The sequence below is a fragment of the Polyodon spathula genome, chromosome 1 (genome assembly GCF_017654505.1).
Source record: "Polyodon spathula isolate WHYD16114869_AA chromosome 1, ASM1765450v1, whole genome shotgun sequence".
NCBI lineage: Eukaryota > Metazoa > Chordata > Actinopteri > Acipenseriformes > Polyodontidae > Polyodon > Polyodon spathula.
Genome location: NC_054534.1, coordinates 23,894,129 through 23,909,426, shown reverse-complemented (window position 1 = coordinate 23,909,426; position 15,298 = coordinate 23,894,129). Strand labels below are relative to the sequence as shown.

Below are 15,298 nucleotides of genomic sequence, written 5' to 3'. Positions count from 1 at the left end.
CAGAGGATTTACACTGGACCCTGACGCCCCTGATAAAACGAGAGAGTATTTGTTAGACTATTTGTTTTTTCTAGGGGTCTCTCGCTATATCACAGCCCTCGATATATAGCGGATTTATACTGGACCCCAACACCCATGATATATAGAGTGGGTGGTGTTTATTTAAATGTTGAAGCTTTTGATTTTCCAAAGTAGCTTTAAATTGGTTAATATTTCATCACTTTTTTAAATCCTATCAGCACAGTAGGCAGTTAATGAAAAGAAGACCTCAAGGGTTTGAAGCCAGAAAGAAATGAGAATTCCTTCATATTTTTATTTGACAGATGCACAGGTAGCACAAGAACTTGATTGAAACATGCTTTAAAATATGTCTGCACTGCAAGCTGAAGTTCAAAATATTCTTTATAATTTGCTCTAGAGTGCTATGTAATATTCATAACTTTTAATTAAACTCTGTTTAGGGTACAAAATAATATGCAATAGCAGAATGTCCTCAGTTTTACAATACAAAATGTTCCTTAGAGTTATGTTAAACATCTCAAAAATATAATAATACTGCAGGTTAGTTAATCTAGAACGATGCCTGGCTGTTGTTCAGTATAGTTGCCCTTGGAATACAGTTGCAGACAAACGTATTGGCACCCTGTTCTTATTATACCATAAGTAGTAAATTATGGACAATCATTTATTAAACTTTAACCACTTTTTAATAAAGCAAAATTCAGTTTCTAGTAATTTAATAATATTTAAAAAAGAAACAAATATATTTAAAGTATTCGTTCTTGATAAAAGTATCGGCACCCTGCTTTAGTATTTTGGGTGTCCTCCTTTTGCTTTTATTACAGCTATCAGTGTTTATGATTATTCTTAATCAGTATGTTACATCTTGTTAGTGAAATCTGGGCCTATTCTGTCTTTCATATTTCTTAGAGCTCAGACAGATTGAATACACAATGCTTGTCTAGAGCTTTTTTTCAGATCAGTTCAAAGCATTGCTATTGGATTGAGATCTGGTGATTGAAAAGACCATTCCAGAGCTGTTATCTTCATTTTTTCAATTCCAGAGAATTGTGTTGAAACATGCTTCCGATTCCTGTTCATATTTATTGGCACCTTTTAGACGATTTGTTTTATCAATTTTCTTTAACAGTGGTTTGCAGTGAGGTCTATGTGCATACACATTTTCTGTGTTCAGTTGCCTTTGTATGGTGTTTTTTGTGCAGTATTATGCATGTACTTCTTGATTATTGCTCTGATTGTGGATTTTGGTATTCCATATTTCTTTGATAGTGTTCGGTAACCATTTCCTTTCTTGTAATTTGCTATGGGTGCTTTTCTCTCGACTTTATGTATTTTTCACATACCTCTATATAGTCGTGCATACTGATAAATCCTCTCCTGATCACTCGTTTTATCACCAAACTCCTCAATAATGCTATCCAAGTAATTATTTTATTACTATAACATCTCAAAAAGCTCTGGAAATGTCTGTGATATTCTTTGAGCGCTGGATGCGGAAGCAGCTACCTCCTTTGTTTATGTCTGCTTATCTCTGTATGGTGCAGCTGCTAGGGCTATGGCTATTGCTCATACGCCCCCCCCCCCCCTTTTTTCGGTTTCATACAGCTCCTAAGGGAAAATTGTAATGTCGGACCTGGTCTGACATTGGACCGCAAAGGGTTAGCACCCAGTTATTTACAATAGCTTTTGATCCCATACATTCCTAAACGGAATCCTATAACTCAGGATGCAGGGCTCTTGGTTATTCCAAGGGTAAATACAAATAATATGGGAGGAAGGGCCTTTTCTTATAAGGCTCCTACATTATGGAACGCTCTACCTTTGTTTGTCAGAGAAGGTAGGAGTCTAGCTCTGCCAGTCCACATGCGTAGCAAACTGCTAATCAATTCTCGATCCATGTTTTCCAACACACTAATTCTGTAAGCACAACTAATGTGGCAACAAGACACTGGGGAAGGCTGCGTCTCGGTCCAACGCAGGACTGCTGATTGCCCAGCAGCTGCGTTTGTATTTCTGTGAAAAACAGAAAAATACACACAGAGAAACAAATTCTCACACCACACAGTAACTCAGTTACCGTTAATTTAGTATAATTTTCATAACAAAAAACAAAATTTTATTTTTAAACTTCAAACAAAGCTAGCAGCCTGAGAGAGAACACAAGTAGCTGACTTAAGATAATTCGATCCCGGGGAAGGGAGACGGAGCCGCCAGCTGCGCACGGGGCACAAGGCCGCTGAGGGACTAACAAGCAAATACTATAAGCATGTAACAATATATCACATAAATCATGTAATTACACAAGGGAATAAGCAGATATAAGTAACTTGATACTTATCTGTTTGTAATATATCTCGTCTCAGGTCGGATGAAAGGAACTATGATAATGAGATCTGTGTGTACAGTCTATATATACCCTCAGGGGGCCTGCACGACTGCTTCAGTCTTTGTTATATCTATTCAGGTTACAGATTATTCCCAAAAAGAAATGGAAAGATGAACAGAATAAATACACAGGCATTTGTAATTGAAGCAAAAGGTCTCATATTGGGACCCCACAGGGGCAGGAAGTTGAAATCAAAGGTAAAAAGGTCTGGAGTGGCTACGGAGAGACCAGGTCTCAAGAGTCAACTGGCACAGGATGCTCACAAGTGTGATATTGCAAAATATATTTTGATTAGCCTGTATGGAGGGAAATAAATATACGCTGGCAGGCAGTTTTTATTTTTCTATTATTATTTACACTACAAAAGCTTTATAAACTAAAAATTGCGTGACAGTTCAAGGAGGAATTATGATGATGTATTATTATTATTATTATTATTCTCAATAGAGTCAATTAAATACCGGGGTGGGTCACCTAACTGTTGTTTGAAGCAATGCTACTGCCTGAGAATTATGGAATCTTCCAAGGCTGTGGTTGAAATGATACTTTTGTGCAAGTGGCTGGAGAATTTTGTGTTTACAGCAAATCTTGCTTGGATACACCTGATGTAGTCAATAAATCATCTTCAGAGAGGGGAATTGTTGGGGAGCATTTAGCCATTTTTAAGTTTGAACTGCTTACTTCAACAAACCTTATTGACCACTGGTTCATATTTTCTTCAATAAAGCCACATTATTATCTTTATTTTTCTCAATAGATCAAAGATGATATGTTGTTTATTAAATTGGAGGTGCAGCATTTCCAATACCCACTGCTAACGGTTTCAAGTGTAATCTTAATCTGCTTGAAGCTTTGTAGAACAGTAGCTTTAAAGACATTACTATACTGCTGCTGCCTCTGGCACAGGATAAACTGGGAGATTTACAGTTGAAATGTGACCGTGCTGTTGTAGGTGTATCTAGTCGTATAATTATGTGGAAGTGTGCCATTTAGGCTACTAAAAAAGTTTCATGTGAACATATTCTGTGACCAGACATATCAAGCTGTGTTGCCTTATGCTCACAAGAAACATAACTAGCAGTGGTGTATATAATAATTAACATTAATAACTTCTGCATGCTGCCTTCTTTTCTATTTCCTAATCCTGGTCCCTGCCTGAAAAAAGTTAAATGACGTTGTATTGTATACTGTACAGTAGCTAACTGGTAGTTATAGAATGGTTTAGAAAAAACACCTTCTCTGTACCCTGACCAAGAGTGGGGGAGGAGAGCCCTTTGGTACACAGATTGTAGTTTAACAGAGCCTTTACCAAGAAAAAAATTAAACAACCTACACTCTTGACTGTTAATGGCAATCTAAAGATTTGATGCATACACTGAAGCATAAAATGAATTGCCTTTATTTACTCTGGAAGTAGCCTTAAGCCTTATCATGTAAAAGTGTGCAATTTATAAAAGCACAATAAACTTGTCATTTCGTAGTACTGTTGGTAGAGGGGTCTGCTTTTGGGGGGAGGGGAGGGAAGGGGAGTGGGAGGCAGAAAATAGACTAATTTAAGGCTACCATCTCTCAAGAGATTTTGTTACTCCCTGAAAATCAAGGTCAGTAATTGTTTCAAAGCTGTTTATTTATAAAGGAGTAAGTGCTAGGACAAGTACTAGATATTCTCTCTCTTTATAAATAGCCATTGTCACATCCAGTAGCCTTCTAGTTTCTTACAGTGTGTGATACAGTCGGCATTGCTTAATTGGATATTGATTATCGGGATGCCTGGATAAATGGGATACAGATTACCCTGTGACTTGATTGACTCACATTTTGTATTATATAACATTTAATCATAATGTGATGTGATATTATTATTTTTCTTTTCCTTTAGAAACAAAAAAGTGTGACTAAGGTCATTTCAAATGCCTCTCGTTTGGTTGGGACAGCCGCTTATTTGGGATATTTTTACTTATCCCGAGGCATCCCGATAAAGCGGTGCTGACTGTATTAACATAATTTAACTGGGCAAATGTAGTGTATAATTTCTGGAGATATAAACCCTGCATCAACTTTCAAAGTGAGAAATTTATTAAGTTACACTTCTCTGTCTAACTTTAAACTATAAGGGCTCACACTTCCTTGTGCACTGAAGTAAAAGCCACTGATTTCTGATCTGACTTTATAGTCCTACTTGTATATCAGGTAACACAGTCGGCATTAATAGCAAGGTTAATGGAGGTCTGGGCCAGGTTTACTTCTGTATGAAAATGAACTGTTTCGCCTGAAAAAGTGGGATTACCCATATGTAGATCGATGTTTATGCCTAAGTATACACTCAGAAAAAGGCGATATATATTTTTTTTGTTTGTTTGTTTTACTTCCAAAGAGGCCTAGGTTGACACATCACTTTGACATGAAGGGATAGTTGGATCTTCTGGTGATGGATCTTCTTCTTCAGATCAGCTTCGGGAAGTGAATTGTCTGCATTTGCAAGACAACCCCAAGCTGAACATGAAAGATTTTGGGTTTCTAGAAATGTCAATTTTAACCCTAAGCCGATGCAGTCGACCTGATCTTGATAAGGTTTTGGGTCATTGAGTAATCTGTTCTCCAATTTGGCCACTATGGACATCATTTACTAATTGCTGCTAAATTTAGATTTAGTCTGCGTTAAATAGTGAGCATAATGTGCACACTAAATCTAAATATACTGCCTGATTTACTAACAGAAAAGGCACTGACCTGTGCGTGTGCTAATTAGCAAATTTTCATGCCATAGCATACAGGCGCTAAATATACCTCACTGGAGGTCTGGAGATGACAAATACTATGACCAGAAATAGCAGCATCCACCAAACAGGATGATACTTCAATGACAACCACAGCTGCACTCTCAAGATCTTCATCTTCAAATGTCCGTCCTCCACACACACACGCAGAATTACTTTGCGAAGACAGATAGAAGGGATGTTCAATCAATCACACAAAGATGCTCCTGGGAGAAAGTCCAGATGAAATAATAAGCAGATGCTCCACTATGTATAAAAGTGTTTTTTTTTTTTTTCATTTATATAATGTTAATTTGTCACAAATATGATAGTATATACGTGTTTTGGTTGAGAACCGCTACACTTCTTACATATGTTGGCCATGTGAGCTGAATTATTCTTAAATAAAAAAAAAAGAATCCTTTTTCCTTTCTCCTTTAATGCATATACAATAAAAGATATGTTGTGCAATGGCATAATGTTGTATTTTTTTTTTTGTTATACTTATACGAGAAATATTGATTGATGATACGTAGCCTCACTTCTCTTCCCTGTCTTGCATTATCACCCAGCAGAGCAGGTTCCACAGGTGAATCAGGGGGAAGGTTGTCTAACATGTCTCTTGGTAAACCATTGTTGAAAGCCATGTTGTGCAAAATACAACAACGATCTGACAACATTTTGCAGGACTATACTGTAGCAGCCCTCCTGATTTGTCTAGATGTCTGCATTGACTTTTTAACAGCCCAGATGTGCGCTCAGTGATCGAGTATGTAGACACATGTGTGCTGTATTACACTGAAACTTTGCTGGACTGCTAGGATCAGTCACGGGTTAAAGCCATGGCCTTAGCACATAGCTGGCACCACCTAATAAAGAAGTAAACAAGATTGTTGCAAAGTTACAGTTATCAACAACATTAACACCTGGAATAAAATAACACCTACCAACAGCCACCCTTCCCCATATGTCTCAAAATCATCAAACAGACCACTGTGTCGTTATATAATCATTGTGGGCAGTACCAGGATAGCAAGCAACCACATTCAGGATTGTCATTAGAGTCACTCACCATCTGTACATTCAGGGAATGCAAAAGCTTCCTATTCGGGAAAATATGCTCCCCTCACTTGGAGATGACAGTGCTATGTGAGTCCAATCAATAGCACCCATAACATTGGGGAAGACAGCCACCTGGTAAAAGCCCACTTTCAAGTCCTGAAAACCAGTCCTGTGTGGGGGAAATGTAATATAATTCCCAGTGATCTTGGGTTGGGAAAGCCCAGCAACTGAACCCACAGTAGATTGAAAAGCCAGAGGCTAAATAATGCAATGAACACAGCAGCTTCACTAGACCAGACACAGCATTACTCCTGGCCCTTGTTGGCTCAAGATCAGCTTGTAGCATACAAAGCTAACATAATCTCAGTGTTCAATCGATACCTTCCCACCACCTCCTCAGTGAGGCCAAAAAGAGTTTGACGGGGCTGAAAATGTGCTGGCTTCTTCTCTTCCAAAGCCTCCTTTCATTTTCTGCAGCTCTTTGGAGCCTAACCATTCAACCTCTGTATCTGAGTAATGACTCCATGATGCCAAATAGTTTTCATCCCAGAAAAAACGCTTTAAATAGTGCACCTATCAGTCCTAAATGCCTGGTTTCCATCAGCACTAATCAGTAATTACTTTAAGGTGCACACTAACGTGAACGCCCGTTAGTAAATGTGAATACAGCTCATCTCATTAGTCTATTTGCCATCATAAATTAGTCACTAAGTAATGGGTGCCCCTTAGTAAATGAGGCCCTATGTGACTAAAATGCAACATTACCATGAGTACTTTCAATAAATACTGTACATACTAGTATGCATTAACCTTACATTTTAACTGTAATGTTACTTTGAACTACTGTACAAAAACTGTCTAACAATAGAAACAAAAACAATAATTCTTCTTCTTTAATGATCACTAACAATATGGCTGTGAAGCAAATAAATGCAGAAACAGAACTTTTTTTTCTAATTCCAACACTGCAGGTTGAATAAACTTAACAAAAGGCCTGAATTTACACACTGAATATTGTATTTGTTATATAGATGTACCTTCCAAATGCTTGGTTGACAGATTCGAGCACCTGTGCTGGTAGTTTTCATACACACCCACCACTGATTTCATTGTACAGTAGATCAAAAACACTTACAAACCAGTGGAAAATGCTTTTGCCATTGAGTGTTGTTATTATTATTATTATTATTATTATTATTATTATTATTATTATTATTATTATTATTATTGCTGTTATTAGCAGTAATATTCGTAATAGTCGCAGTGGTAGTATTACATCTAAAAGGAATACAACTGCTAATGGCACAACAACTTTTATTAAGAAATACAACCAATTTTACACTGCTTTTGATAAAGCAGGACTGACCTGGGTGACAGACGCTAGTACGCAATGCATGTATCAGTGCCCCAGAAGCAGCTTTTTACAGACGCATCCATCCAAGCTTCTCTGGATTGAATGTTGGCTCAAATGTTGATTAGAGCAAATGTTTCTTTATCTCTGCTGCAATCTGGCTCATTGTGTGTCTCAATCAACAAAAATATGGCTAAACAATAAACAGACATGTTCCTTGCAGAAGTGAAACCTTCATGAAGGCATAGCTGTTTGTTACTGTGTCGGTTTACGAACGGCCGTCGTGCATTTTGCCTCGCTCAGCCCGGATCAAAACTTGTCGACCCACATCCTGGTATGTTTGTAATTTGATTTTATTGTGGATGTTCAGTTTCAGGAATTTTGTAATCTTTATCTTCATTTTCAGTTGAGGCGTTTGCAAACAAAACTGGATAAGAGCATCCTCTCAAGAATTAATAAGGAAAATAAATATGGTTCGAGATATTGAATGGGACATGTAATCTCCTAGCAAGGAGTTTATCAAAATGTGATTTAAAAGTACACCACAATGTAAAGGATTTTGCACACTGTATATTATAAATTGATCAAACATTTTATGTTTGATCATTTAAAAGTAACTTTTTATAGGAATATATCAACTTCATACCTGTGATTCAAAATATTTGCATTTATTTATTTATTTATTTATTTTATTATTTTTTGTAAAGCAATACAAATCAGTAGCTTATTAATCTAATTTCCATATTTATTTCTCTTGACAGGTAATTGTGACGATCCACTGGTATCTACATCACCCCATACATCATTCAATAGTTCATCACAGCTGTCTGATAGTCACAGTCCCGGCTTTGCTAAGCTTAACAGACGGGATGGTAAGTTCACCGCACAGGTGCCCAGTTTTATTAGTTCTTCTTTTTTTAATTCTTATTTTTAGCCTGCAGAGGCACTGTTGTCCGTGGCTTGAGTACCGGCAACGGTAAATAAGTCCACAGTCGTACCAATCCAGGTACACAGTCCACTGCAGGTGCACTTGCAGGTGCTCTGTAAATAATAATCATAAAAGAACAAAAGGTGAAAGGGAAAATAAAACACAGTAATAAAACTTCAAAATAAAAGGTGCTGCACTCTTCAGCGTTTACCCCGACCGTTGCTACCCGCATGGCCCGGGTCTCTGTCCTACACTCATGCGCTCCCTCACTACCTTATACAATTATCGGGGTCTGCCCAAGTTCTTTCCCTTCTGCACAAATAATCTTTTCTTTCTTTTTTCTGTGGTTTTTTTTCTGTAGTTTCTGTGGTTTTCTCCAGCCGTGCTAGGTTCACCCGTAGCACCCCCGCTGGCTCATTCATCTAGAGGGGGGAGACCCGAGGGAACCACAGAGCATAATTTTATTGGTGCAGCAAGGTCCTTGTTTCTTTTTTCAGGTCAAAAAAGTCTCTTGGGTCGACAGTGTCAATACCTTTTAGAATTTTGAATGCTTGAATCAGATCATCGCATAGTTCAAGACTGAATAGATTCAATTATTTTAGCCTGTCTGCATATGACATGCCTTTTGTAGCGAGGTGACCAGAACTGAACATAATATTCTAGATGAGGTCTTACTAATGCATTGTAAAGTTTTAACATTACTTCCCTTGATTTAAATTAAACACTTTTCACTATATATCCAAGCATTTTTGGCCTTTTTTATAGCTTCACCATATTTTCTATATTAAGACATTTCTGAGTCAATATAAACTCTTAAATCTTTTACATAGATTCCATCTTCAATTTCAGTATCTCCCATATGGTATTCATAGTAAACAAAGCACCTGAAGACATATGTCATAATGTTTATAAACATCACTTGGCTTATTGCTGACATTAAAATAAGCAGGACCGCTTAATTATGTTACAACAGCTCAGAAAACAAATGTTCAGCACTGTTGTGAGAATCATATTTACAGTCTTCCTTTGAAATAGCTTTGAACTTCCTTTGAAATAGCTTTGAGCTCATTTCTTAATCATCAGATAAGTTTACCTGAGATTGCATTATTAGGCATAAATAATAATATTAGGCATGTGCTTGAAAGGGTAATGTTAGTTGTTTGTTTGTTTGTTGTTGTTTTTTCCCCGTGAACGTGACTTAACCATGCAAATGACATAGCCATGTGTGACAGAGATTGAAGGAATTCAAGCTGTAAATCTCCCCCCCGAACAGAAAGGGCACTGTGTAAGGTTGCTGATATGCTTTCTCCCAGATGGACAGCCTCAACAGTAGGCGGAAACCGGATGGTGACCACATTAGAGGGAGCGCGTAGCTGCATGTACATGGAATTTTTCTTAAGTGGTAGTACTGTTGTTAAGTGTCACACTATCTGTAGCGTAGTGAGAAGTGTGGCAGGATACAATGCAAGCATCAGTGTGAAACAATTTATTATATGTGCAAATAAGTACAATTATAAAATAAATTAAATTGGCACAATCACATGACCGAATTGTCTTGTGCAAGGCTAGGGGCGAATCAACTCAGAATATCACTCAATTTCATGGATTTTTTTTCTTTAAAATCTCTTTGGCCACAGGGATAGTTAGAGTAAAACCCTGGCGCAAAATCGAAATTCGAGGTGGAGATTGGTCGCATTGGATCTTTACAATGATGGTGCGCATGTTTATTAACCAAAACAAACACAAATGCAGGAACAAAATAAACCCGGCACGAGGGCCAAAATAAAAAGTGTAAACAAAACAATAACTGTGTGTAGGCTGGGCATTCACTACTACGTTTCAAAACACAGCACAAACACTTACTTGCCTACACTCCCCCCCCCCCCCCCCAACTCCTACCCTCTACTCCTTTGATGGCAGTGGTCACAGAAAGATTGGCAAACTACTTTTAAAATCAAATGCACACAATGTTTCTTAAAAAAAGCCAATCTGAGCACTGCATTTCCTGAAATTTAGAACTTTGTGTACTTAATTCTTTAATAATATCTTATTCAGAAAAAAAAAACCTGTTAATCTCCCCCCCCCCACCCCCATTATAAAATCCTTCATGGGGTGGGGATTGGGGGTGCACTGCATGGGCATGATTTTTCATGGCTGGCTACGGAACTGCTTAAGCTTAGTGGCCTTGGTGCCCTCTACAAATTTACTGAACTGAAGGCCATTTTGGCCTTTTCCTTTTTGTTACCAATTTAGTCCTATGTATGTATGTGTTAGATACTTGGACACTCAAAAAGTCACTTACAACAGTTAAAATACTAACCAAACCTTATTTGTTTTATTGTATTAGCATTGGCAACATTATCACTCTCTTATCTCTCTGCTCAAGACCAGAATATTTCATTCTTTTCTTTTTTCTTTTAAACAAAAAGTTATTCAGAACTAAATTGTGATGGTATAAGAGTGTCTTCTTGAGAACTTTTTGGGTGGGTAAGAGGACCATCTGACTGGTTCTGTCAACCAAAGTGCTCGCAATAAATGATAGCCATATTTTGTACTAAAATAAAAGTCAACACTTGTTCCATTATTCAGTTGATAGTTTACCTTGCATGAGACCGCACTTGTGGGAAAAATAAGATATCCTGTTGATAAGACTTTGAACATTAGAGGCAAGGCTGCATGCATATTTTAAGTAAATGATTAATTAGATGACTAGAAATGTACATGCTCTCCAATTAATTGAAAAACAATGCAGTAGGTTGATTGGAAATTGTATTGGAGATATAATGTTCTGCTGGACATTTTTTGTTACGAAAAGGGCATGCTTTGCTTTATAATTATCATTATCTGTAGGACTGAAACCAGTGAATTATTGATGAGAAAATCACCAGTCCATTAGTTGTACATCTGTTCTCCACAGGAATTCATGCACAATCTCCCTGCAAAGTGTTTAAGTTGGAAAGTATCATTTTCATTAGGATATTTAAATGATGTGGACAACATGCTCTGTTATTCAAAACGGATACAACACTGATGCAAAAACAAAAAAAAACAAACAAAAAAAAAGCAAACAGTACCAGTGTTAGTTTCCCTACTTGAATGTGCGGCAAGCTGCTAGAACTTCTACTAATTTAAGGAATTTACTATCTTATTTACTATACATTGTAAAGAGTAAAACGGCACCAATTGCCTTTTAAAAAAATTGACAAAGACAGAAGAGTACAATTCTGCCCCTGGTAGTGTAGCTTTTACCAACATACATTTCTTGTTAAATATATACACATTGTGGAATTGCAAATCCATGGCAACCTGGAATTCCGCCACGGCCCACGGTCTGGCAGACCGTAATATATATATATATATATCTATCTATATATTAAATATATTATATATATATATATATATATATATATGTGTGTGTGTGTGTGTGTGTGTGTGTGTGTGTGTTTGGTCCTATACCAGATCAATTCCGACATTACGATTTTCTCTTTCCAGTCCAGTGTCGGACCCTGTTGTCTCTAGTCGTTTTCTCTAAGGAAAAAGCAGAGACAACCTTTCAATGACTGACAGGAGCCAGAAAAAAAAGGGTCCGGATCTAAACAATACATATAGTCCCTGCACCAGAGACCTAACACGGACATGATAGCTGCTTCTGCATCCAGCGCTCAAGGAATATCACAGACATTTGCCAAGCTTTTAGAGATGTTCTAGTAATAAAATAATGACTTGGATCGCATTATTGAGGGGTTTGGTGCTAAAACAAGTGATCAGGAGATGATTTATCAGTATGCACGACTTTGAAGAGGCATGTGATAAATACAGCGACAAGGGCTGGGGCGGGGCTGGAGATGCAGTACTGAATGTCCTATTGATATGCAGTGCCCTTTAAACCTGTGTTACTGTGAATAAAATTACTTTTAAACAGCGTGTTTAAAATACACAGAGCATGTGAAAATAATTTGGACCTGACGCGCCTGAGAGGTGCTGAATAAATGGACTGCTAGGGTTAAAAGGAATAACAGTGTTTCGGACAAAGATGTGCTACAGCTTTAAAAAGTATATTTAAATGTAGTGTGATTGTTACCTATTAAAGTAGATTTCAAAGGGACCAATTTATCAAGTTTGTATGCTTGTTTTAGGTGTTATTGGGAGCACCTTTTTAATTTGGTCTCAGGTGAAATGTGCTCTCCGTAGCAAGTCACGGCATTGATTGCTGGTATGTTGAATGATACATCCATTTATTGACAGAGTTGGGGGAACATACTAATAAGTAACTTGTTATTGTAATAATATTTCTTTTGTCAATAATGACAATGTAACGCTTTCGATTTTTAATGGGAGTAATAACATTAGTTACTTTCCAAAAACAAGCTTGTCTCGTTAACTTTTCTCTGTTATATACCTACATTGGTGGTCTTTTCTTTTTTTAAAGCCATAGCACGTGTCAGTTCAGTTGTAACCGCTAACGTGAACTGCTCTTTATTGCATTTACAGTCAGCATGACACGCCATCAAACCGGAAACACTAACAACTTGGCTTACGGCAGTCCCTAAAGAAGTAACTGCTATTTTCCTTGAGCACATAGAAACCCTGCACACAGCTTTCATTGCATGCTTCACACAGTCTGGATTGAGTGGCCCGAGGACAGCTCTTAAAAAGGCATAATCCCGACAGATACATAAACTGCTGCTTCTTCAGTAACCTAAGCTCCTTTTGATGAGCTACAGTAGACTATTTAGATTTATAAACAAAATGTTGCAAATTGTTTGACTGAATGTATGCTTTGAAAAACTCCAATTGCATGCATACGGAAAATATTACATAATTGATGCTTAAGTATGTATCTACAAAACACATGTATCTATTATGTTAAGTAGTTTATCTAACACATATACGTTGCCCATTTCTCCCCAACTAACGCTCGCTATTCTCTTATAAAAAGTCTTTATGTAACTTGAGTTTCTTTTTTTTTATTTTTCACTCCTTATGACTTGTAATTTGCTATATCCAGTCAATTATTAAGAGTTGTTTGTTTTACTAAAAACATTTTAAAAACCTGTTTGACAGATTCAGTACAATTACCAGGCATGCAGTTACAGTAAATAGTCACAACAGCCATTTCACAGGACAAGACAAGAGAAAGAAATATAAAGAGTAATATGTAACGAATAATCTGACTTTTTTTTATTACATAATAAGTAAGGACATTATATTATTTACATAAATATAAAAAGAACAGAATTCTCAAAAGTCAGAAATAAATCCTAAATGTGTACTATGTATCAATTAATCAACAGTATCAGAACTTAATTTATTTATATATACTTGTCTACAAATAGCAAGTTTACTTAAAAGCTCTTCATGTGAATACATGAGGTAATCTAACTTTCAGTTACTTATCAAGGGTCTAACTAATTACTCAATGAAGTTTCGTATAATTGTATTTCATGTAATTACGTTTCATGTGGACAATGTAGCATAGGTTATACTCTGCAGTTCCAGGCAACATGCTTATTCGCCATCTGGTTGTAGGACTTCAGTTGTTGAATTGTCCTATGAAGTCCTTCTCCAGGATTATTCTTTAATCATTAACAGGTTCAGCGCAATCATAATGTGTTGTCCTCTTTAATTCATCAGCCAGGGGTGTGGCCCTAGCACATTTTTAATCCTTTGTAAGTCAGTAGACGATTAGTTTGTCTGAACAGTCCTCTTTGATGTAAGGACATGGTTGAAACAAAAAGAGAGAAGTATCCAATTTCATTTGAAGATATTAACCATCAGCAGACATGTTGAATCTAAATGAATGGCAGTTTATGTTTGTAATTTTTTGTTCAAAATCTGCAGTATTCTTTGGTATTATTGTCTCAACAAGATCAAGGGGTGGAGACATGCTAATTAAACATATATAGATGACAGTTTTGGTTGGTTAGTCATGCAGATAGAATCGTGGTAACGTGTTTGTGGTTAAGCTTGCTACATGCAGGACTATCTTCACTTGTCATTTTGTGTAAAAGAACAGCACTCCAAGAAGTTAAAAAAGCAGGCCTGTATGTTTATTTAAACACAAAAACAAAACAACAACAGCAAAAAACATAACTCCTTCCAGGAGTTCTAACTACTCATTTCAATTGTAAACTAATAAACTAACAAACATATGTTTTTCTCAAAGTATCCACACCGTACCGTACCTTTCCTTTGTTCCAGCTCCTTGGTAGTCTCTCCCTTAGTGGAGTCCTGAGCTCTCCTTTTATATGATGTGGCTGCTCTCAATTATCACCAATTATTCGATTTGGAGCAGCCACATTCTCACATTTTTTTGGCAGGGACAGGAATTAACCCCATCCCTGACATCCACCACCAAAACACACAAACACCCACACTATTTACAGGCTGGTTTGTTTTAAGCAAATAAACTCCTAGTCCTAACTCATTCCAGTCATAGTCAATTGAATTTATATCAGTTGAAAACAAAGGCCAGGGCATCACACTGGTGCTCCCCTGCGGTAGTAAAGCCTACATTTCACAAGCATCATTTTCCTCTTCCAACGTGGTGACATTATTATGTCTTTCCAAAACATTACCTTCTTGAATGACTGCAAATGCGTGCAGTGATATTCAATTACAAATATGCTGATTCTGGGTAGGGGTAGAAACTGTAGTACTGTTGACTCGAGAACTAGGCTGCGTTTACCTTGATGAATCCGTACATCTGTGATACAATGATTCAGTTCAAAGTCAACAGGGCATGGACAGACACTATGTAGCGTACATAGTTTTAAAATGTAGGCAGTTCTTGG

The 15,298-nt window shown here is 37.1% G+C and overlaps 1 protein-coding gene across 1 annotated transcript in view; it reads left to right on the top strand.

The window, feature by feature from the left end:
* Window positions 1-15,298, top strand: part of LOC121315867 (contactin-associated protein-like 5) — a 111,986-nt gene that overhangs the window by 14,719 nt on the left and 81,969 nt on the right. Inside the window, exon 2 of the mRNA XM_041250411.1 lies at window positions 8,338-8,448. Within this exon, the coding sequence (XP_041106345.1) occupies window positions 8,338-8,448 (111 nt within the window). The remainder of the gene's footprint in view (window positions 1-8,337; window positions 8,449-15,298) is intronic.